Source organism: Ciona intestinalis, unplaced genomic scaffold (genome assembly GCF_000224145.3).
Source record: "Ciona intestinalis unplaced genomic scaffold, KH HT000041.2, whole genome shotgun sequence".
Taxonomy (NCBI): Eukaryota; Metazoa; Chordata; class Ascidiacea; order Phlebobranchia; family Cionidae; genus Ciona; species Ciona intestinalis.
Genome location: NW_004190363.2, coordinates 66,015 through 90,102, shown reverse-complemented (window position 1 = coordinate 90,102; position 24,088 = coordinate 66,015). Strand labels below are relative to the sequence as shown.

The 24,088-nt window shown below is 34.0% G+C and overlaps 4 protein-coding genes and 1 long non-coding RNA gene across 9 annotated transcripts; 3 read left to right on the top strand and 2 right to left on the bottom strand.

The window, feature by feature from the left end:
* Positions 1-1,289: 1,289 nt before the first annotated feature.
* Positions 1,290-2,746, bottom strand: LOC113474923. The gene is made up of 3 exons (XR_003396641.1): positions 2,573-2,746; positions 2,481-2,518; positions 1,290-2,311 (listed from the first exon to the last, which is right to left on the bottom strand). It is a non-coding gene; the product is annotated as an uncharacterized LOC113474923 (long non-coding RNA).
* Positions 2,747-3,672: 926 nt separating this feature from the next.
* LOC100185269 lies at positions 3,673-5,260 on the top strand. The gene has a single exon (XM_002129693.4). The coding sequence runs from the start codon at positions 3,842-3,844 to the stop codon at positions 5,000-5,002; it is 1,161 nt and encodes a 386-aa protein (XP_002129729.1). The 5' UTR covers positions 3,673-3,841; the 3' UTR covers positions 5,003-5,260.
* On the top strand, positions 5,225-9,509 carry LOC100175080 (ubiquinone biosynthesis monooxygenase COQ6, mitochondrial-like). Its single transcript, XM_026837970.1, has 10 exons — positions 5,225-5,438; positions 5,650-5,846; positions 6,010-6,279; positions 6,534-6,684; positions 6,906-7,033; positions 7,372-7,450; positions 7,704-7,845; positions 8,144-8,244; positions 8,853-9,019; positions 9,388-9,509. The coding sequence occupies exons 1-10, from the start codon at positions 5,279-5,281 to the stop codon at positions 9,415-9,417; spliced, it is 1,425 nt and encodes a 474-aa protein (XP_026693771.1). The 5' UTR covers positions 5,225-5,278; the 3' UTR covers positions 9,418-9,509.
* Positions 9,510-9,980: 471 nt separating this feature from the next.
* Positions 9,981-15,497, top strand: mina53-like1 (Myc-induced nuclear antigen with a molecular mass of 53 kDa-like 1). Of its 3 annotated transcripts, none has more exons than XM_026837967.1 (10): positions 9,981-9,999; positions 11,402-11,544; positions 11,901-12,148; positions 12,308-12,408; positions 12,697-12,825; positions 13,090-13,291; positions 13,635-13,818; positions 14,118-14,278; positions 14,638-14,843; positions 15,241-15,420. In XM_026837967.1, exons 2-10 carry the CDS (start codon positions 11,485-11,487, stop codon positions 15,285-15,287), a joined length of 1,338 nt encoding a protein of 445 aa, XP_026693768.1. In that variant the 5' UTR covers positions 9,981-9,999; positions 11,402-11,484; the 3' UTR covers positions 15,288-15,420.
* LOC100181713 (synaptotagmin-16-like) lies at positions 15,320-24,009 on the bottom strand. Of its 3 annotated transcripts, XM_004226964.4 has the most exons (12): positions 23,896-24,009; positions 23,034-23,192; positions 19,959-20,078; positions 18,863-18,952; positions 18,642-18,697; positions 18,315-18,419; positions 17,881-18,093; positions 17,358-17,516; positions 16,953-17,063; positions 16,441-16,630; positions 15,940-16,055; positions 15,320-15,755 (listed from the first exon to the last, which is right to left on the bottom strand). In XM_004226964.4, the coding sequence occupies exons 1-12, from the start codon at positions 23,924-23,926 to the stop codon at positions 15,558-15,560; spliced, it is 1,548 nt and encodes a 515-aa protein (XP_004227012.1). In that variant the 5' UTR covers positions 23,927-24,009; the 3' UTR covers positions 15,320-15,557. The 3 variants fall into 3 exon arrangements, with proteins under 3 accessions (XP_004227012.1, XP_026693769.1, XP_026693770.1); XM_026837968.1 differs by lacking the exons at positions 23,034-23,192; positions 23,896-24,009 and adding an exon at positions 20,408-20,886; XM_026837969.1 differs by lacking the exons at positions 15,940-16,055; positions 23,034-23,192; positions 23,896-24,009 and adding an exon at positions 20,408-20,886.
* Positions 24,010-24,088: the final 79 nt, after the last annotated feature.

Here is a 24,088-nt window from a genome sequence, read left to right as displayed (position 1 = left end):
AGCGCTATAACATATTCCAAGCTGGTGCGTGCGAAAATTCTATAAATATGTTTTTATGACGAATATTAATATTCATAATTAAAAAAAAATTAAAATTAATTATTTTTTTAATGGGAATGGTATGTTAGTGGCCAACATAGATGTATGCAGAAGTTATATTTTTGCAAAAAAAATTGAAAATTTAATATTTATATGATTCAAGTTATGGTCATACTTTTTAATATTTCATACCCAAGCCCCCATTTTTTTGAAGAAAAAAATGTTTCATTTTGTAGCTATTAAGTAGCGCTACAACATATTTAAAGCTGGTGCGTGCGAAAAATTTATAAATATGTTTTTATGACGAATATTAATATTCATAATTAATATTTTTTCGAATTTTCAATTTTTGATTTCAGAATCGGTACCGCTGGGGTCTAGTTAGTACAGTGTCCGAATTTTAGGTTGGTGGCATCTATAGAAGGTATCGAAAATGGCCGCTAGAATATCTGTATTCTAGGATCACCTTGGTTATCATGTATCATGTTACGACTATTAAGTCTTGTTTACGAAAGATCAGATCTTATAACAACATGCAACTCAAGAATTAAATACAAATAATAATAATCAAGATACCTGGACTAGTAAATTAATTATATATAACGTACTAATAGGTAAATGTTTTAAATAATGACATGCTTCTTACCGTGAACCTGTTTATATGTACGATAGTTGCTTCTTATCAAGCCAATCTCGACATAAATTATTAAGAGAGCTAAGAGCTAATGAATGAGTACGTTCCATTAAATGATAGACAAAGACGAAAAGCGTCACGATTAATAAACCTACAGTTCAGATTCTATGCAATTAGTTTCCTATAATTTAAACAGCCAGACTCTATTCATATGCTTGAGTTGGTAAAAAAAACTAGCGCTGATTAAACAGGCGAAGGCGCAATGACGTCATTCTTTGAAGTGAGGCATGAAGATCTGACGTCACTCTTCCAGGACGTTTCAATATTTTGTAGCATCGTACCACTAAGCCATGACGCAGAAATTTAGTTTTCTTTAATATTTTATTTTTTATTTTGCGACAATACGAAGAAATTAAATAAATAACTAAACGTGATGACTTTTATTGAAGTTTCTGAAAAATGAAAACAGGATTAAAATACCTTCATAGTTTATGTGACTGGCGTTGGTGGAAAGCCACTACGGCACGACAAGCCCCCAGCCAATGGTAGTGGGTTTCTACTTAGGTGAGAAACCCTTGCGGGATGTTACTGTCCACGCAGGTTAAAGAAACCCCCATAGACAAAAATAGTACAACGTATACAACATCAAAAAAAGACAAAAATAGTACAACGTGTGCAGAGAAAAAATGTGCCAAACATGCAACAAACCCAACAGCTCAAGCATACAAAAAGTGGGACGCGATTCATAACGAATTAACGCGGACATGTTCAATAAAACACCTTCAAAGAAAATATAGTTCAAATCCTGAAGGATAATCATCTGCAGTGTACACCATATTGAATGTCCGACTGCAAAGAGTCGAATCCAATAACAGCTCCGCACGTCCCAATCGCAAGGCAAGTCGCCATGTTGGTACCGCGATACTCTCGTCGTATCTTCACGCAATATATTATCGTCCGGATGTTACGTACCGCATCGACCGTTACGAAACTGCGTCAGGTTGTTACGAACCGCATTGACAGTGACCTAAAACCGAGCGTAGCATCACTGGCGGCGACGTCCACGCAACAACCTGACCGTAACTCAGTCAAAACTGACGTAACCGCACCGAACGCAGAGTCAGGACAATGCTCTGACCCCACTATCGACGTCATAGCGTAATTGTGACGTGGCCATCGTCCCAATCCCGCTACAGACGTTTTAATAGAAAGTTAGTCACGTGGGAAAGTTTACGTTACAGTATATTTCAAAAATTACCATCACATTTATGCGAATATTATACTACATGTTAATATTACTCGAGTATTTGGATACCAACACAGCGTTCTTACCAAGCGATCAAGACAATACAGAATCGTTAAAGGGTTCGATATTTGTAGAAGAAACACACAATAGAGTGTACAACAACAAAATCCGATCCAGCAAGATGTTCGCCAAGTTTCATTGCAGATATTTTAGTAAAATGCAAAATGCACTGTATAGTGACTGACCAAAAATAGCTGGCAACATTAGGTCCAGCAGCAAAACAGGAATATAGCAGCGCAGACAAGACTCACAGACACCCCATACTTATAAATCTCAAACCTCAAACCTCAAACCGTGTATCCTTTATTGGCGTCTTCGTCTTTGTTCTTCGTCTGCAAATAAAGGTAGAATAGTTACGTTACAGAAGGCAGAGACGCAGAATTGACAAATTAGTAACTCGACACAAAGTTTTTTTTCACTAATTAGTAACTCCACACAAGTCACACCTTTTCAAAGTTATCCGTTTAACTCTAAATATTTAAAATAATATACAATAAATACCTTGCGCTTTTCTTCGGCAGCTTTATTTGCTGACTTTTCTGCAACAATATAATCGTTAAATATCAGTTTGTATATTATTGCGTCATAATTACCTTAATTTTTCTTTCGTTACATTGCCCGCTTGATCCTCTGTGACGTCACATACCAAGTTCTGCAAAATCTTATCTTCAAAACTCAATTTAAACCAAAATAAGTTCGTGGCTAAACAATGAACTTACGAAGTGGGTTCTTCTGTTGCGCCATCCTCACTTCGTGACGTCACATCGTCGATGTTTCTAGAAAAGAGCTTATGTACGTAATAAAGCCAACTGGAATTTATACTTTACCAATTCTTTGATCTTCTCTCTTCGCGCTCATAGCGCAAATATGGTTAGAATATACAAGTAATGTGCCTCGTTCGACGCGCATGGGGCCCCATAAAAAAAAAATCGCGAAACGTATGCGTAGAATAGTCGCGTGTTGTTCACCTATGACGTAACGATACTAATACCGCAAGTGGTAGCGAGCGAAATTTTAACGATTGAGTCCGTTTGTGACGTAAAAGAACGCAGCGAGTGGAAATAGATAAAAATTGCGTGTGACGTCGCGAGTGACATAATATAGAACCGTCGCGATTCTCGAATCCGAATAAAGAATAAATAAAAAAAACATTAATAAGTTAATAAACGCAAGGCACACAACTTGTAGCATAGTGTTATTTACTGTAAATAATATAAGTAATATTACTGTATATTAGTATATAGCTATAATGTACGTTAAATAATATGACATATAATATACTAATGTAATAAATAATACTTAACTTAAGTCTTGCAAAAAATCTTCTCGAAGCCTTCCAACTTGTAACCCGATGTGGAACCAACTGCATTCAAACTGGAACTTGGTACCTCGTTGTGTAGAAGAGGCGTTTTATGCTCAGAGCAATTAAGGCGAGCGTAATCAGCTGGTGCGAGGCGCCGGTCACGTGAGCAATCTGACCAATCAGTTTCTAAGAATAAATAGCGGGCTGATTGTGACGTCGTTGAACATTGTGACGTAGTAATTTAAATTCACAATGGTTCCCGATTTTGGATTGTCGTTTCAAGCATGAATTCAACTTTAGAATCACAGTGCGACCAGTTATGCCTATATGCGACAAGTTATACAATCTCAGCACCATTGTAATATTAATGCCATTTTATATATATATTAATATATATATATAATAAAAAAATTGTGATTTGATATCGCAATACGTGCTCAATTAGTGAAAACGTTCATAATGTCTATAAGAAGTTTCGATTACGGAAAATTTCCCTTCAGCGAAACATACATAGACATCGCGTAACTAGAAAGAAACTGAACGAATTTAGCAAAACAAAATGCGTAAAGCACTTTCTAGTAAACATAGTGTCGAAGCGACGCTGGCTATCTTGAAACCTGACGTTGCGAATAACCCGTGGGCAGTGCAGAATATCACACAAACTATACGGAAGAAAGACTTTGTTTTACTACAACAAACTCGTACGAGGTGGACCAAGAATGATGCGGAAAAATTTTACGAAGCTCATGCCGGTAGGTTTTTCCATCGAAGATTGGTGGAAAGTATGACAAGTGGGCCAATTATAGCCCTTGTCCTTGCTAGGGTTAACGCAGTAGCTGAATGGAGGGATATTATTGGAGGAACTAAAGTGTGCAAAACAAAATATATCCAACCATATTCAATAAGAGGTGAATTTGGTTTAAGTGACACCAGGAATTCCGTCCATGGCTCTGATTCAATGCATTCAGCTGTGCAAGAAATTAATGCATTTTTCCCATCATTTGATGTAATGGGGGAACTGGAAAAATACAAACTTGGTAAAAGAAACATTCATGAAAATGAATCCTCCACAAATAATAATGTCCTGTTGGGTTATAACACAAGCAAAGAATATCAAGACAGGTTCAATAGTCAACTTGGATTGTTAGATACATGGAACAAATTTTATAACTCATCTTGTAAAACTGTTGAGAAAGACTGGTTCATTGGGTTCAATGAGCTCAAACCAAAGTTGTTAGAAATACTCGGTACAACTTCTAAAAAATGTGTGGTTGATATAGGCTGTGGGACTTCTAGTGTTGGGCCATTGTTGTCTAAACTATTACATAATAATGATGTTTATTGTGTGGACGGGGTGGAGAAGTGTTTATTGATGTTAAAACAACAATACCCAGATTATGATGTCACATATGTGGTTGCGAATGTTTGTAAACAACTCCCATTCGCGGAAAACAACGTTGATTTGTTTATTGACAAAGGAACTTTTGACTCAATTATTCGTCAAAATAATGGTGAACAATTATGCAAGGTTTATATGACAGAATTATTCCGTGTGTTAAAATATGGGGGGAAGATCGTGCAAGTTACAACCGATGAACCAGAACAAAGGTTGGATATTTTACATCAAATATGCGGCGATAGAGTTAATATTAGTTACGAGGAGATTGAAAGTAAAGAAAACGGGATTCCTGTTTTTATTTATATCGTCCTGGGGACATAATGTCGTATACAGTATTTAAACATAGAGATCTTGTATTATATTTTAAGATCTCTGTGAAAAAAAAACTCATTTACTTTTCATTTTTTGCTGTGGTAACCTTTTCTTGAAATAAATTTTTTATTAATTTAAGTTTTAATCAATTTCTTCTACAACACCATGATTACATTTAATTGCATCTATTTCACCAGTTATATTTATTAGAAATTAAAATATTCCTAGTTGAAACATTGATTACTGTTTCAACACATTTCCAATGCAGATGTTATTTAAGTAAAAATGCTAAAACAACTTAAAAAAGTAGGTTTGTCCCAGTGGAAAAACAAACAGTTGATAACAATCACACACCGATTGTTAACGAGTCAAAGTAACAATGAAGATTATGATGTCATAATAGCTGGGGGTGGGTTAGTGGGAGGGGCAATGGCTTGTGCGTTGGGTGAGTTAACATTTGATTGTTGATGTGAAATTTTTTATATAACAACGTTTTTATGTATTTAGACTGTTGTACTATTGTGTGTTTATACACCTTGGGTGTTGAGGTAATGAGCCAACTCTGGATATACATAATTAATTGTATCAATTTTTGAGATTATTTGTTTTACAGCTACACTTAATTTGCATTAAATTTAAAATGATTTGTTTTAAAGGAAAAAGTCGTTATTTGGAGAAAAAGAAGATTTTGATGCTTGAAGGTCGTTCAAAGATGAAAGAGATTGATTTAAAGAATCCTCCTTCAAACTATGATTGCAGAGTTTGTGCGATATCTCCTGGAAATGTGGAGTTTCTTAAAGACATCAATTCATGGGATAATGTTTCAAGGAAATGCTCAGTGAATAGAATGCAGGTGGTGGTTGGTGATTTGAACTTATTGCTTATGCTGTTTTAATAGACAGTAATTTGACAATTAAATTGTTATACAATACATACAAGAAATGCCTTTATATAATATTGATGATATATTAAACACATTTCTAAGTTTTATAATATTATTATATTAAACCTTCCAGATTTGGGATGCATGTTCTGACGTGGTGACACATTTCAACAAGCACAATATGTCAGAATCTCTTTGTTGGATTGTTGAAAACAATCTTCTACAAGCAAGTCTCAACCAAACCATTGATAACGAACTTTCAAACAACGTTTCAGTGAAATACAATTCTACTTTAACCGATTGTTTCATCCCGAATAACTATGCACGTAGTGATACACGAACACCATTACCACCAGCAACTGTTACTTTATCAGATGGGACCGTTCTTCGAACCAAATTATTGGTAATTCATTTGGTGAATTCTACTGTAGCTCTTAAATCTGCTGCGGCACAATGATTAGTACCTGCCTCTGTTCAAGAGAACCTGAGTTCAAGGCTCGTCGCTGCTACCTAATGAAAATAATTACAACTAAATTTGTAAAAATTAAAATAATGAATAAAATATAATAAAAAGATTTTTTCTAATAAAAGTACTTATAAATACAAGTATTTGAAATATAAATGAATGAATAAAATAAGCTCCTTTATCTCTAACAGATTGCAGCCGACGGTGATAATTCATTCATATCTCGATGTTTGAACATGAACAAGTTGAAATGGAATTACAATCAACACGCTGTGGTGGCAACATTAAACTTTCACGAACCTTGTGATAATTTTGTTGCCTGGCAGCGATTTTTACCAAGTGGTAAGTTACAGAATGCAAATAATATTTTCCGAACATTAAACTATAAAGTTAAGTTTGTCAAATTTATGTTATACAGTAGGTATAACGGTTCATATCCCATTTGGTAATACAGAAATAGTATTAAAAAAGTATATGACCGTATCTTTACATTTTGATAGTAAACAACACTTAATACCAAAATCTGGTATCTTTGTGATTCTAAAAGAGCTTAAACATCATAGGACCAATAGCATTGCTTCCATTAAGTAATACGAGCAGCTCATTGGTGTGGAGCACATCACGTGATCATGCAGAAGAACTCAAGAATATTTCAACTGAAGATTTTGTGAATCAGATAAACAATGCCTTCGTAAGTTGCATATTGTGACTTGTCTGGCTGAGTGTTGGAATTGCTTGAATTGTAACTTTGAATACTGGGCATGGTCAATGCAAATATACTTAACAAACATTAATGCGCTTACGTAACAAGGGTTGTCCCTGACATTTTTTGTGAGCATGGGGCACCTTTGGATATTTTGGGCAATTGCTCCAACCAAGTGATCACTAATGGCTTGTCTAAATAGTCAGCCATACGGAAATACCAAACACGTACAAAGTTACTTACATTACAACTTATAAGTGGCTGCAAGGTGTTGTGTTTATGTACATATAGTCCATTTCCATACATTTATTGAATATATTCTACAGTGGAAAGAATATCCTCGAGATAAATCAGTTGAAATGTTACAAGAGATGACGCAAACCTGTCTTAACTTGTTCACCTCTGGTAAAATAGTTTGTTACATTAAATATTAAATGCAATTAGAATTTTTACCACTTTGTATTATATATGTAAATAGAGTGAATTAAATTGTTTGTGCTAATGATTTTAAAATTTCTGAAACTAAAGGGAAGTTAGTAATTCAGCATTAGTTTCTGTTAAAAACGCAACTAAAATAATAAAGCTACAACCTGGTTGGTAATTTATTAATACAAACACCTTTATTAATAATCACTGCTTTGTTTAACTTAACTTCCAGATGAAAGTTCAATCTCCAGCCTTCAATATCCACCAAGTATATCAGGTGTACAAGGAGGTGTCTTCAGTTTTCCACTTGGTTTTTCACATTCAGATGAATATGTTAGACCAAGACTTGCTTTTATTGGAGATGCAATTCACAGGTTAGCAATCTGGTTAGGAATATATTAAATATCTGTTGACTTTTAACAAACTGCAGTTAAGTGCCTTGCCAAAAGACACAAATATCCACAATGGTGGTAGGGGTAGCGCCAACCTGAGCCTCAAACCTGTATTCGTTGGGCAAGATGCAAACTTGCTAACCATTGTGGCTGAATGATTTTCCATGAGGGTGCACAATTTAATATTTCATAAAAACTTTTTGAGCATGAGGGGGCATAGTATACACTTATTACCTTATTCCACCAAACACAACTTGTATATCAATATATTTTCCCATAGAATCCACCCACTAGCAGGGCAAGGTTTGAACCTCGGTATGCGGGATGTTAAGTCGTTACTTGATGTTGTTGAAACTTCATTATATAATGGAATGGATATTGGTGAGTGTGGGTGGTGGGTTAGGAATGAACCAATGTAACTTGTTTATCCTAGCATGGGCATCCTTGTGTGGTACACGGCTATGGTGTCTTGCCATATAGCAGATAAAACATAGGTATAATAAAACTTCATTCCACAAGATACACTACATGACAACTTGTTAAAAAACACGGGGTGTATGAAACAGAATACCCTGTGTTATAACAACTGCGTTACATTCGTTTATTCTGCTAAAATTTACATTTCAATAGCAGAACAGCTGTTTACCCCAGAATTATCTCATGCATGACAGAAACAATGGATGAATAATCTTTCCAAATAAATTTTAGACTTAAAAAATATTTTACACAGTTTTAAGTAGACAGAATGAAAGTCCTATATTGGAAGAAACTGTTCTTTAACAATTTTGACTTTTATAAACAGCTTTAAAAGAGTATGGGAGATATGGAAGAAATTTATAAAAATGTAAAAAGATTGCTAGTTCTGTAAAAATCAAACATTTCTAACATACCAGAACACTGAAAGGAACTTCAAGTAGTTTGCTCCTAGCAACATGGTTGCCGGGCAAGACTCCAAGGTAAAACCAACTTGCCAAACATTTAATTCCCAGGTTCCCTTGAAAGTTTACTAAGATACGAAAGTGACAGACAGCGAGGCAATCTCCCCATGTTAACTGCTGTGGATGGGATTAAGAAGCTTTATTCAACCGACAAACTTCCTGCAGTTGTTCTACGAACAGTTGGTTCCATCATATTCAACAGACTCGAGCCGATTAAGGTTTTCAATATTTCCTGGATTATGATTATGTCCTTACTTAGCTATATAGTTTTTAAACCAATAGAAGTTCAAGGCAATGAATAAATGTAACTTATTTCTTTTTGCGTATAGGGCCAATGACATTTGGTATAACATAGGTGTTCTATTTCAAGAATAGTGCTTGCGTCTGAGTTAATATGTCTATATATGACTTTGCGGGTACTTAGTTTGGGGTATTTTATTCTTTTTGATACAATATATTGCATTTGGACAACTTGTATAGTCCATTGGTGACTACTGGGTTGAAGCAATTGTTGCTAAGTGTCTTCCCCAAGGACACGCATGCCCGCAGTAAGGGAGGTTTTTTCATATGTAACTTTATTTTCCAGGAACGATTTATTAAAGAAGCTGTCATATAAATACGTCATATCAAGACGCATCATGCTGTTATATTGCTAAATGGACGATTCTTTGTTGTTTATGTGCGCTAATACAAATACGACCCAATTCGCGGAATTAGTTTTTATAGTAGTGTTGGAAAAGTTTTATAACGTTAGTACTTAAATCTCACATTTCCTCGTCGTGTTTTGAACAATTAACAACGCTGTTTTAGAGTAGTGAGGGTACGGCTACATAGCTCTGTAAGTATTCTTTGTTTACTACTAAATGGGACAATAAAGGAGAAAAAAAACATGTCCCATCTTACCCCAGTATCACTATGTTAGTGCGTGTATAAAAATACGACCTAATTTTTTTAATTCGTTTAAGAATGGAATATATTGGTATGCGTGGAACATTTGACGTCGTGCCTCATGCTATGCAAACAGGATTTCCTAAATCCCCAATTGCTTTCCGTTGTTGCACTGGCATCTGCTTCGGTTTAGGATTATTCTTCTCAGCGAATTAGGCTTGCTAGTAAGACAGAGGCTGTAAGTTACTTAGAAGCTGTCTCCTTATATACGAAGATTGAGTTAGATGTTTCATTGTTCATATACGAACGGGTAAATTTATTATTGCTTTTTGTTTGAACACAAGGATTATAGCGAGGGAATTAGCAACAAAATGACAGCAGTCGTTAAAACACGCCATGTGTAAAATATACTTCAGTAAAAGCGTTACAGAATTATGTAATCTATCAACAGCTGATAACCTTCGAGATACATGTAGTTTGTGGCAATTAGTTTGTTACATATACTGCAGTGTACGGAAATGTAAAACGTAATGCTTGGTTGATGTGTATGGAGCGAACGTGAGTTTTATCAGACTCGACAAACTTAGACAGCTCTTGTTGGTTCGAACGTAGTTCAAACAATCGTTAAGATTCTGTGTAGGATAATCTAAGTGATTAAACAAAGTTGGGGCCATTGGACTAAGCTTGCGTTTTATACTGGATGTTACTTTCGTTTTAAATAGAAAGCTACGAGCTCCACATTATGCTTTCAGTAATTCAGTTTATCGTTAAATACGGAAAGTTAAGACCGTAGTTGTCATTGCTAAATGAAGTTAAGAAAAAAAAAATTGGTTTTATTGGTTTTCAAACATAATGGTTTTACTTTAAAGTTGTGAAGGTCTTTAATGTAGACTCAAAGTAAACCATGCGTAAGCAATATTCATTGTTTGACGAAAGTAAAATGTGGAATTCCCCCAAAAATGAATTTCCCATGATGAAAAGCTTGTCACATTGTCGGAAATGTTTTATGTTGAGTTTAGCATTATTGAACGGTTTGTTTTGCAATAAGATACTATTTATTTATAGGTTGTTGTATAAAAAACATCTTTGTTAAATTAGTTCTGATACATTTAGTTTAAACAATTGATTATTTCTTATACTTTCAGACTCAATTATATGATGTTGTTTTATATTGTTGGTGTTTGTATTTATGTGCAAGTTGCACTAAGTGTAGAGAGTGTTCCACGTGGTCATAATGAGTGGTTGGGCTTTCATAGACCAGCTGAAGGCCACATTGATGTTTTAAGTAAGAAATTTACTGTTTAGTTTATATAATGTAACTAATACTGTGTATTTGTATGTTTCTACTGCATTGTTAAATATATTTTGTGACCATTTTTGTGTAGATTTTGGAAATAACCAATAATGTATTGAAACTAATATATGGCTGACAATTCAGATAAACTATAATGGACCTATTAGTTGGGTGAATTGCAGTTAAGTGTCTTGCTTAAGAACACATTCACTTAAAATGGTAGCATCACTGCACCTCGAACCTGTAACCTCTGGGCTAGAGGGTCTAACCACTTTGCAATAGTGCTGAGAATTATCACTCAGTCCAACGATAATAATATTTTTGGAAGTTTAATTCCATCATTTTATAAAGTGCACTTTCAAATAATTGTATCAAATTACCTTCAACTCTTCAAGCTAACTTTTTCATTTAAACTCAGCTGAAGTTCCCACCCCACAAAAGTTCTGGGAGGATTATTGTAGTTTGGGCAAACCAGTCTTGTTGAAGGGAATTGCATTGGATATGCCTGCAAGGCTGAAATGGACAGATGAATACATGAAAGAAAACTATGGGGATTTGAGGGTAATTATTTACAGTATTATTAGTTTCATAGGTGTAACAATAGAGGTGCTGGCATAACATGTTAAAACAATTTTTAAAATAGGGGTGTCATTACAGTTTACCGCACCAAGGCTTTGTACCATAAACAATTTTTCTGCAAAGTGTCTATACAAACAAGCAGAGCCAAAGTTTATTACATTTACAACATTCAAACAGTGTACCCCAGATTTGGTTAAAAATTTTAATAGGCCTGAAGGTTATAACCTTGTAAATGAGCATACAGAGTTCAATGCTGCTACCATGCTAGACTGTGGGTGTTTTTGGCAAGCCTTTTTCAAGATTCTAATGTTTTTTTACAAAAACTCATTTATTTACAGGTGAAACTTGAAAGCAAATATGAAAAAGACTTCAAACCTGAGGGTGACCGTGGTATGGGTCAAGACTCCATGCGACGATTCCTTGACACCTATATTGAGCATGACAAGTACATGGTGTCACAGTTACCTGACCCACTCTCAGAAGAAGTAACAGTCCCCCAACCAATCTTATGTGGTTCATTCCGGGAAAGAATTCTGGAAGCAAATATTTGGATGAGTTCAGGAAACACAAAGAGTTTGTTGCACAGGTTGGCATTGCGTAAAGTAACTAAATGCTTTAAAAATAAAAGAAGACCAGTAAAAGACTCAGATTTTTAAAAAATCCTGTTTTTTGAGGAGCAAAATAACAATAACAAATAAATGTAATAAACTATTTAATGATTAAAATCCTTTGTTGAACAAAACAGAGATGCAGACAATGCATTCAATTGTCTTTTGAACGGAACAAAAGATTGGATTCTGATTGACCCTGTGCATCAGGACCTTCTGCCTGTTGCTGTAGAAAGTGGTTCGTTGTTTCTTTTATGATGTTATAATACTCTATGATTTGAGTTTAAAATTTGTATTTTGTATTTTTGGAAGAAATTATTTCCGAAAGTGCATTTGTTTATAATATGTTGAAATGTATTATCAAATAATTGGTATCTGGAAAATTACGTTTGGTAGATTTTTCGATGGCACATTTGTTAGGGGTTTCCATCAGAACCAAAAGATACCGTGTTACCTGCTCGATAATGATACCATTGAGTCATTGACTTACTATTTCTGATTGAACATCAAAATCATATAATTACAGGTTCACCATATGGCGGGTACACACTAATCAATGTGAACAAAGTTGATTTGATAGAATTTCCGGAATTCAAAGAAGTACCGTGGTATTACGCGAATGTATCTGCAGGAGATTGTCTGTTTCTTCCTAAAGGTTAATATTTGTTGATGGGATTTGCTGAAGATGTTTTTGGAGGCAACTTCATGTTTATTATTGTTGGATAGTGGTTTGGGTTAAACCAAGAGGGTAGAGGTTCAAGGTTTGATGCTGCTATTGTGGGCCTATGTGACCGAAATACAAGTTAAACAATGTATAACTTCAGTAATATACTATGTAGGACATATTGAAATATATATTGTAGTACTAGATAACAAAAATTTGGGCACCTATATAACGTACCAATCTTACCAATCACAGGACATTGGCACCAGGTTCGATCCTACGGAGCGAAAAACTTGGCTGTGAGCATCTTGTTTTCGCGCTTGAATGATTTTAATCCCAAAGGCTGCCCCAAGGAGGGAGTTCCTCCTTCAGAGTTGTTAAGTGAGGTACCGATGGTGTGGACATACGACGGGTTTGAGGCTCAAACTATGGGAAATGCAGATCCATTTGAGTTAAAGTGAGAATTTATACGTAAATTGCTCTTCTGGTTAAAGTGAAATTTTGCGTAATTATGTTATACTATTATTTCTCTACACCTTTTTGAATTTTATGAAAAAAATTAAGTAAATCACAATGAAAAAATTAAACAATCATAAAAATTAATGTTAATGAAAACTAATAATCATGAAAACAAATAGCCAACCCATGAAATTAATGTTCACAAAATTCATGATCATTAAATTTAATGTCCATGAAAATCATGATCATAATAACAGATAATCATGAAGATCACAATCATGAAGGTAATATTCACAATAGTAATGATGATAAAAATTTTTCTTTACAATAATCATGATCAGAGATGAGCTTGAGATGAAGTGCAAACATGCAGAGGGGAAACTAACACTTGAGATGTTCGAGGAAGACATGATATCTGGGTTGGATGTGGAGGAAGAAGCTTACAAAGGAACACTCAAGGTGGATGCAGATGAATACGAGATTCCTGATGAAAATATCGAGATTATGAAGCAAAGAGCTAAAGCGGTGAATATTTAAATGGAATTTAAAATAATTGTTGGTTTATGTTTAAAAACATAAAATGTTATGTCTGCAAGAAATAAAATTTCACACTTTCAGAAAATTTTGTTACAGATATTTTAATGATCCATTTAGGGCCAGAAAGTATATATTTACCAGAGATTAGTCTAAAATTTATACCGGAAAACAAATTAAGATAGCTGTAATTAAACTATAGTGTAATCATATTCAACCAAGATATTTTACTTGAAATTTCTGCGTTCACATTGGTTGATTTAAATTTAAACCAACCAATCACATTTCAGATCATGGACCTCATTGATCCTGATAATATTGGATATTATGATTGTAGTCAACTTGAGGATATGACAGTAGACACACTGAAGAAAATATCGGATATAAAAGATCCCGATCCTGCTAATACCGATCAATATGAATTCTTACATCTTCATCCCAATCTTGTTAGGTAAGTTTAAAATAGAATAATTTAAACAATTTTCACAAAATTTAACATTTAGTTAAAACTACTGACTAATAAGTTAACATAAATAAGATGTATTGGAAAATAATCTAAAACAAAAGCAGTGTCTTTATATAAATGGCTAAATGTGATTTGAATGAATATTTGGCAAAAATGAATGAATGTAAAAGAATGTAAATGTGTAATAACTAAGCATTGCTAATACATTATAACTTGAATATAATATAACATTATTAATACACATACAATAGTGCTAATATAAATTTTATCATGTCTTTTAAATAGAATACTTGTGTAAAGTAATAAACAATTTACCAACAATTAATGTGTTTGTTTTTTTCCAGGAAAACTATTCTGAGTTCTCTTGAATTATCGAAAGAAAGTTTCATGGAGAAATATCATTCACACGAGGGTTCGATGGCCGGGGCTCAATGGATCTTTGAGACTTTGGATTCGGACAATGACGGTCGATGCACAGTGGCTGAAGTAAAGGGAAATATGGAGAAGGTTTTGGAAAGATTCCAAGACAGTTTGCTTGCAGATGTTACAGGTACAGTTTTGATGAGTCACTCATGTTATAAGTCGGCAGTGAGCAACAGGTTTATGAATACACCATGCGTGTCTGGTATATGGAAAGACCACCATGTTATAAGTCGACAGTAAGCAAGATATGTATGAATACACCATGTATGTCTGGTGTATGAGGAGAAACACATGTTAAAACTGGACAGTGAGCAAAAGGTGTATGAATACATCATGTGTGTCTGGTGTATAAGAAGACACCCATGTTATAACTCGACAGTGAGCATAACGTGTATGAATACACCATGTATGTAAGGTGTATAGTATGACACCCATGTTAAAACTGGACAGTAAGCATAAAGTACACTATGTTTACATAAATACTTGAAACAAACAATCTAAAGAACAATCATCTTTATCCCCAGCCCACCAAGCTAAGAAGATCAATCAAAATTCCAAGGATGAATTATGATCACGTTATATTTGATGCCATAAGAGATTTGCCACGATGAGATTATTTTATTTGTAAAATCCACTTTTGATCGTCTGTTCAATCGGTATCTTGTGCAATTTGTACAATAATAAAAGAAAAAGAAATAGTTTTATTGAGGTGGCAGTTCCAAACATGCTGCATGTAATGTAACAGCCACATCCTGCCAGATAAATAAAACATTAAAACTGTTTATATAAAATAATCTTAAGATACAAGGCTTCAGTATTTGTGCAATAAAAGGTAAAAAGGTTAAGATTCAATGAGAGTATGCCATCTGCTAACAGTGTTGCCCTTCGCTTCTTTCATTTCAAGCCAGTGTTGCTCATCTGCTTCACTGCTGCTGTTCTGACCAAGTGATATCCATCCTAACATTTCTTTCTTCTTGATTGTTTTCGATGAATAAACACTCACCATGAGTGAAACTTCTACAAGTTGGAACAGCGCAACCTGATATAAATACAGGTTTACATTTATACCGCAGGGCTTCCCAAATTTATTTGCTTATGTAGCGGTGGACTGGGCTTCAAGCATGGATTTACTGTTATAGTTTTTAAATGATATTGGAAATTGGTATATGTTGCAGCACATTAACCACAGTAGGGTTGTTATTGTTTATAAATAAATAAATTACTTGAAAATAGAAAGGTTCCTTAAACACAGGGTTAGGTTGTGATCGACGGATTGTTGTTTTGCTTTGAGCCATTTCTTGGCACGAAGAATTCAACAAAACTAACTTCACAAATGTATCTATTGAATAAAACTTTGTTAAGTTAATAAATATGAGTTTGTTTGTGCTGGAGTTTTTATAAATTGAGCGAAAAATATTGTTTTTCTATTTGAAGAAATCCCTACACTTTACAAAATATATTTAGCATTGAACATTGTGGACACTAAGCCTTTTGTATAAAGAGAATAAAAATCTCTCAATTAAAATATTAAACAATCCTGTACTAACAAACTATTTATCTTAAGACAGGTTGTAGAGAAAAAAGGTAAACAGCATCAAAAGGTAAACAAATTTTCAACCAAAAAGGTATCTGAACTATGGGTTAAAAACTTACGCTGTTTTAAAACAACCAACACATACAAATCAACAGCTCATGCATAATTAACCTAAGAAAGCTATATTTACCAGGTGGCTTGCTCATTGCCAAGTTCCTGAAGTGTGAACCTTTCACGACCTCAACACACAACCTGCCAGTCATCTCATTATACGACAAAGACAACAATAACTCTGGTAGACTACCTCCATGTGCGAGTGTTGCAACTGATGATGTGTCGATGTAACCTTGCGATCCTGTCACATCAAGTTGATCTCCTCGCTTATAAATAACATCAAGTATGTTTGGATTAAAACATATATGTTGGTATTAAAACAGTTGTTTTAAATATATTTCAACCACAGTTCACAGTGTACAGCTGTAACTAAGATGTGGTCACAAAATGACAAACATAGATTAATTCTCACAAATGCCTTATCACATAGTCTTATACATAAACGTTTTGTATATTACTGGTTCTAATTTTAAACAGAAATATATAAAAAAAACTGACTAGAAAATCTGTGTTCAATTCATGTAAGGTGTTGTGATATTAATATTAATCTGGCTTAATTTAACAAAGTGTTGAAACCAGTGAACCTACATTAACATCTGTCCTTGGTTCAAGTTGTAAAGTCACCGTCAACTGAGGGTCTCTGATGAGATTTAATTCGTCGAATCTCACGGTAGCTTCACCAATCAAACGATCCCGTACCTTTAACAACAGATACTGTTAGTTGAAACGAAAATAGCTAAATATATTTTATTTTTTAATTTTTATATTATATGTTTAAACTATTTTTTTTAAATGTATGATCAATGTAACTGCACTGTTTTAAACGTTTTTTAATTACATATTCTGTTTATTAGAATTTGAAATTGTTAAAACACTTTCTAATTATGCACTTTCTAAATATGCTATATATAACTTTACCAAAGTGCATTTTCACTAGCATGCTGCGTCTAGATCACTAGTACTCAAACATAAACATATGTATTCATATCCTACCTTCCCTATCCCATACAAACGAACCCTCAACCCAAGTCTTCTAAGTTCTTCGGGGGAAACTTGTGAAACTTTAAAAGTTTCAGCGAACCTTGAAGAGTTGATGTGCTGGACCTTTGTCTTGTATCGTTTCCTCTTCGCTGGTAACATAACAGCTCGAACCTGGTGAGTGATGACATGAGGTGAATTGGTGGTACATTAGTTCGCTTTGGTGGTGTATAAAATTACATTCATTGTGTATATAATTCAAATCAATGTAATGACTGTACCTTTAGCAAGGTGGTAAAAAGGTATGTAAGATATTGAATAACATTGACATTAAATTATACTTAGGTTTACTTATACAGATAAAAAAATTAGCAACCAAAAGTAAGTCGTTAAAAATTAAAAGGCATTGTCAAAAAAAAATTACTTGGCCATTTAATAGTTTATAATTTAACATAAAAAAAACGTCAAAATTAAATTAAATATCAAGAAATGTTACCAAGAAAAATAAAGTTATAAATATAAAGTAATGTTCCCCAACCTGTATAATGCTTGCCCCTCCTCTATCCTTGGATGGCAACTCCTTGGCTTCGATGATCGTGATTTGAAGTTTGCGATCCGATATTGAATATTGAACGGCAATATCAATGACTCCACACGCTGATATCGGAGTTGTGTCTTCCATTGAAATATCAACACTATCGCCATCTAGTGGTGAAGGTTTAGCTGCGATCGCTACGGCAACTTCATCCTCCTGAACGTATTGTGATGTCGTAATGAGTGTGGTGTCCTAAAGACAATTAAGGGACATTCCCCCAAACTAGTTGTGAGCTGTTGCCACCCTGGGTGCGGGGTAATTCACCAACCCTGCCCTAGATCTCGGGCCGTATGATTTGACACCATGTAGGACCTCACCCACAAAAATACAATAAAAAATGTGATAATAGACAAGATCTACATCACAATGATGTTTACCTCCATAAGAGAAGATGAGAGTTCTCGACTGTAAACACTTTCCGAATCATCGATGTTCCATTCCTTGCCATCATTGGTTGAAACATGGGATGCAGGGCTCTCCATCTGTTTATGCAAGAATAAAGATATTGCATGAAAATACTGATACAGTAATGTGGGGTAAGACAGATATTAAAAGCACATAATGAATCCAATATTTCCTATTCCTGTTTTGACAGAAAACCAACGGTAAGTTTTTTGAATTACCATGATTTAGGTTTGTTTTACCAAAATTTATAGTCACAAAAACATGTATAAAAACAAAATCACTTATTAAATATATCCAACCTGTTTTGGTGCTTCATTGGGGGAAGTCCCATCCATAACTGTTTGTTGTTCGTTCACTTTAAAAAACATAGAAATAATGTATTAATTCACCAGCATTGTGTACTAAAGAAACTATGAAACAAAAGAATATCTTGATACATTAAAGAAATTGATGGTTTCCAAAACTAGGGAATATTAAATATATTATATATTTATTATTAAAAAATATTTAAACATCTTACTTTGTTTTTCACCACTTGATGGGGTAGAAGGGTTGGTGTTTAATGTTGTGTCTATGTTGGAAGTTGAAGGCTGCTGATCATCTATAATATCTAAAAAACACTATATTTTTAAATAGCTTTAAATAAGTTTATGTTTGTAATGAATTGAAATTCTAATAATATACAAAGCATTAATAAATAATAACAAATGCTTATTTAATATTTATTATTAAAATTATTAATATTTAGTTAAACAACACACATGTAATCTTATGTATTAAGCCATACAATAAAAAACATATGATTTAATTAACTGAAATATGATCTTTAAAATATTATTCAAAATGTACACAAAACATGAAAGCAGTAATCTACATATTTTTTTTAAATCAACTAAAACCTAAACAAGAAAAACTAAAATATTTCTAATTAAAAATAATTCTCCTTATCAAATTCTCCATAAAGTATTTTATTTATAAAACGAAACTACGCCAGGTAGCAAAAGTTTTATCCAGATGGGTGTTTTGTTTACTTTTCATCTTGGTCAACAAGGTTTGTTTAAAACTTTTTATTGAACGTTGAGGTTTCGATGTCTGAGTAAACATGAAACTATTTGAACATTCCTTATACGTGGGTGGAGACTTCAGTATGAAATGAACAAACCCATTTTAAAGGATAGTTGGATATTAATAAAACATTAAATAAAAGACAGATTTTGGACTTTGTTACGAAACATTTTGAAACAAACCAGAGTTTATTTTGTTTCTTTTTCTCCCAAGTATATAATGTGTTTTACGTGGGTAAGATCTTTAGGTGTAACACGCTTTTTAGGCTAGAGTTGGCATATTCTCCTGTCCCAATCATTTATTGTACAAATATATTAGTTATTTCAAGAAAATTTCAAAGATCGTATAAGACTAAAATAGCTTTAACAAAGTCTTACTGTGTGGGAGAAAACACTGGTTTAAGAAACTCTCTTTTTTTAAGTTACATATGTGGTAACTTGTAGAAGCACAAGGTATATGATACAGAACACCCGATTTGATAAAAAAACAACTGATATTTTCCCAAACACACAAGCATAAGTTACATTCAATCATCCATCCATTCAATCTACCTGATGAACTTCCATTATTTTTCCTCGCTGACGAACGGCGAACGGTTTTCCTCATCTGTCTCATCGTTTCCTCTTCGCTGTCATCAGATGAATCGCTGTCAGAATCATCAAACGATTTCGCTGCCAAATAAAACCCATTGTTTCATCATAGTAAGGTTGATTGTCATTAACAATTGAACAAAAATGATGTGAGTTTTAAATGAAAAACAAGACAAACAGTTAATTTATGTATCTAACTTTTCAATAACTTTTTTGTGACTTCAGAAAATTGCAAACGATCTAAACGCATAAACAACCATCAAGATGTGTTTTTTTTCAAGTGCGTACAAACTTCTTTGAGGTTTGACTCGGCTATTAATAGGGTTAAAGTCCTATTATGTAGTTCTTACTCATACACTATTTGTGCTTGAGTACACTTTATAAATAAAAACCGTAACCCTTTGTCTTACTATTATTATTGTTAGTATTGATACTCGTAGTCGAAGCTCTTAAATCTGACAAACTGCTTCTAATAGCTCGCATCGAGTTTTTGATCCTCGTTGAGACTCGAGCGAATCTCGGAGCTTCTTTCTTCTCATCCGCATCAGCGGTGATTGACAGGCGAGGTTTAGATGAAGAATCGTTCCAGTTTTCAACAATTTCATCCGGATCGTTTAAACTGTCATCAGAACTCACAGAAACGGTTTGTTTCCGATTCTTTGCTGCTCTGTCAGTTTTTAAAACGGCAACGACATCGCGTGAGAACGACGACCCTCCTGACCCCATGTGGGCGAACAAACCATGAAAACAACACATCGCTGTTGACATTATTCACATAAATATGCGACCTTGGTTTGACCTCTTGGTGACCTTTTGAACCCACATTTTTTACACAGTACACATTTGAATTTAAATTAGTCTTTTATGCATCCAAACAAAAATCCACTCTATAATAATAACATTAATACAAAACCGTTTGCTTTGAACTGTTTACAATTAGCAAAATAAATCTTAAATACAACTATAGGCTAGTCAACAAGCAATGTTTCATATATATATTCATATAACAAATAGGTCAAAATTACAACGAAACCTGCAACAAACTAAACATAGAAAGTTATATTGATGTTTTCATTCATACCCAACGTATCCACGCTTTACGGACATCAATAAAACATGATTACTCTCAATTACAAAGGTTGCTATAACATAATTGAATATAACCAAGTTATTATACTTGTGTTGGGTAATTACACCTTACAATACAATTGTAGCATGACATCAAACAACCACAATATGAGTTCCCGCTATATCTAAGTACTAAGTTATATATATATATACCAAGATGTTATAAGATTTATTACTAATTCATGAATTTGTTAAATTTCAACAATATTTATTTCAATACACAAATTCTCTGACGTGAAAACGCCTCTAAAATTATACCTTATCTACAAAAGAATAAATACATACAATAACTAACAAATATAACGAATATATAGTAATATATTACAAGATTACATTAACCCCTCATGCTAGACCGCAATTAAATAACTTTTCAATAACATCGTGTTTCGTATTACATATCTTACTGCGATACGCAGCGTATGTAGTAAATAAGCGGCTTATCGTAAACAATATAGCTCGTAAGGACGTTTATCAAATTATAAATAACACTCGTATTCGTTAAATATCGCCATCGTATATCATCGGTTACATACGCAATCCTCAAACACAAATTTATCAACTAAAATTTACGAATCTTCATATTTCATTCTGGCTTACGATAAAACTAATATTGATAAAACCCTGAAGGGAATTTTCCCTCTTACGACGTCATCGGGGAACTTGAAAATGCTTAAAACATAGAAACAATAATAAATTTAAGTTGTATATACATAAAGTTTCGGTTGGTTGTTTCTTGTTTTTATCGGCTGAAAAACGTTATACAGATCTTGATTAGTAGCTAGTCGTTATGGTATTGAAATTATCTAACAAATACAACATTTCTTGAATCTGGTTTTGCTACAAGTTATATAGTAGGGTGGGGTAAATTAGGACAATTTTCGTTGTATTTGCTTGTCTCATATAGTAGTAAACAAAGAACAATCAAAGAATTATAAAACCGTATTCTTACGACTTCTATAGATCGTTGTTGGTTGATTAAAACACGATCAGGATATTTTGATAGTGTAGGCTAAAGGTGTCCCGTCTTTCCCATCCCACATATCTACTGTCAGATTATGTATGCTTATTAACTACATTTGGACAACTAGTTTGGTCTGTAGCTTGCAGCCAAAGATTGACCTAAATCGGTACGAACCGGAATACTGCATCAGAATCTTAATAAACGCTGCGCTTACCGACGCAGGGCTTATTAAATGTAGATTGCAACTATTTTTATTGCCTTCTTATCTGAAAAAAAAACTTTCAGTTTTGAAGGCTCTGGTTAGAAACTCAGCCCCGAATAACCTTAACATCGCCTGCTCTTAAATAGTGACTCTACATGAGAGGCACTTGATAAGTATAGGACACTCATTATTGCTACATACAAAATATACAATCTCTGCCAATGTACATGCTCATATAATTTGCACAAGAAATAAAAGTCGATGATTGACAGTTCATTGCAGTCACATCCCGTCTGCACTGCGGGGCATATAAACAACTACTTCCCTTCACACGATCAACCACAGTATGTCAGATACACCGGTATACACGTTATTATAAGCGTTCAATCGTAACGATAAAGTGTATACGCTTACCCCCGAAAGCACAGTGTTATTCGTGTGGTGGTATATATGGTATCAAAAAACAAACTGCTTTTTGTTCGGGTAATACATGTGATGTAAATCATATTAGGATTTTTATTTGATTTATGGAGCACGACTGTGCGAATAAAAAACGCTTCAAAACATCTATCTTCAAATACAACGCGTAAGAAGTTACAAATATCATAACCCGACACTGAGAATAATGTGTAAAAGACACCTATGTTAAAACTTGGTCGTAAGTATGGTGTGTATATTTATATACCACAGGCGTTTGAATGAGTAATGTGTGCTTGGTGTATAACAAGACACTCCTTATTCTCACCTAAAGCCTCGTCTCCCGAGTATCGTCCTGGTTCCAGCAACCCATCGCAGCCGCCGCAGTTTTTGAAACACGCCTTCTTTGTGAAGAACATATAAAAGACGACGAGGAATGCTGTTATCCCAACAATCACGCTTAGGAATATCACAGCTGCTGTTGAAACTACAGGAAGAGGATAATTAAGGTATAGTGCGGCATAGGTTATGTAAAGCAGTACGTTCTATAATAAAGTATAGTAGGGTGGGCGAAGATTTTCGTCCCATTTGGTTGTAAACAAAAAACATTAAAAATAAAATAAAAAAACAATCCCATAGCCCGTTGTTAAAAACACGATCAGGGTATTTAGATATTATGTGCTAATATTTAGATATTATGTGGTATAGTGTAACGGAGTACGTTCTATAATAAAATATATGTAAAATAAGCCCTTTATTATCATTGAATTGTTGAAAGACGGCCTATAGTAATCCTGTCATGAATAATTTATATACTTTGGCCCTCAGTAGAAATAAATGATGTGAATCAATACATGTATATACGGTGTATATGTGTGGGCGTACGTTATTGGTAAGATGAGGTACCGGTAGCACCAAATCTCATATTTCCTTATCGTGTTTTAAACAATTAACAACGTCCTTTTAGGGTCGTGAGGATACAGTCATAAAATTCGTTAAATTTCCTTTGTTTACTACAAAATAGGAAGAAAGAAGAAAGTGAAAATATGTTCTATCTTACCCTAACCGGACTATATCGCATATCGTACGAATGCATTCTATCACAACTTAAATAAAGCCAGTTTGAATTTTTTTAAACAACACAAATTACAAAGACGATAATTCGTTGTCAGCAAGTCGTTTCAACTTACCAGTATGGGTTGTGCTTGCAATTGCCACCATTTCGATTTATTCCAATGCTACTACTATGCTTAAGATAACTTCAGTTTCACTTGTATTGGCCTATCATAATGTATTGCCCGCGTCTGAATTAAATAAAAATATTAAAGTAATAGAGTCTAATACACAAGCTCCTATAAAATTCGCCCTGCTGTAGTAGCTTGT

Bases quoted from the DNA above. Each gene is read 5' to 3' on its own strand.
- mina53-like1 (XM_026837966.1), top strand. From the start codon at position 10,845: ATGATGTTGTTTTATATTGTTGGTGTTTGTATTTATGTGCAAGTTGCA. The intron at 11,545-11,900 runs GTAATTATTTAC...ATTTATTTACAG, and splicing joins AAAACTATGGGGATTTGAGG to GTGAAACTTGAAAGCAAATA. The intron at 12,826-13,089 runs GTTAATATTTGT...TACCAATCACAG, and splicing joins TTGTCTGTTTCTTCCTAAAG to GACATTGGCACCAGGTTCGA.
- LOC100175080 (XM_026837970.1), top strand. From the start codon at position 5,279: ATGCTAAAACAACTTAAAAAAGTAGGTTTGTCCCAGTGGAAAAACAAA. The intron at 6,280-6,533 runs GTAATTCATTTG...TATCTCTAACAG, and splicing joins TTCTTCGAACCAAATTATTG to ATTGCAGCCGACGGTGATAA. The intron at 7,451-7,703 runs GTAAAATAGTTT...CTTAACTTCCAG, and splicing joins TCTTAACTTGTTCACCTCTG to ATGAAAGTTCAATCTCCAGC.
- LOC100181713 (XM_026837968.1), bottom strand. From the start codon at position 20,765: ATGTCAACAGCGATGTGTTGTTTTCATGGTTTGTTCGCCCACATGGGG. The intron at 16,631-16,952 runs GTAGGTTCACTG...GTTATTTATAAG, and splicing joins AACCAAGGACAGATGTTAAT to CGAGGAGATCAACTTGATGT. The intron at 16,056-16,440 runs GTAAATATAGCT...TTTATTCAATAG, and splicing joins GGCAATGAGCAAGCCACCTG to ATACATTTGTGAAGTTAGTT.
- LOC100185269 (XM_002129693.4), top strand. From the start codon at position 3,842: ATGCGTAAAGCACTTTCTAGTAAACATAGTGTCGAAGCGACGCTGGCT.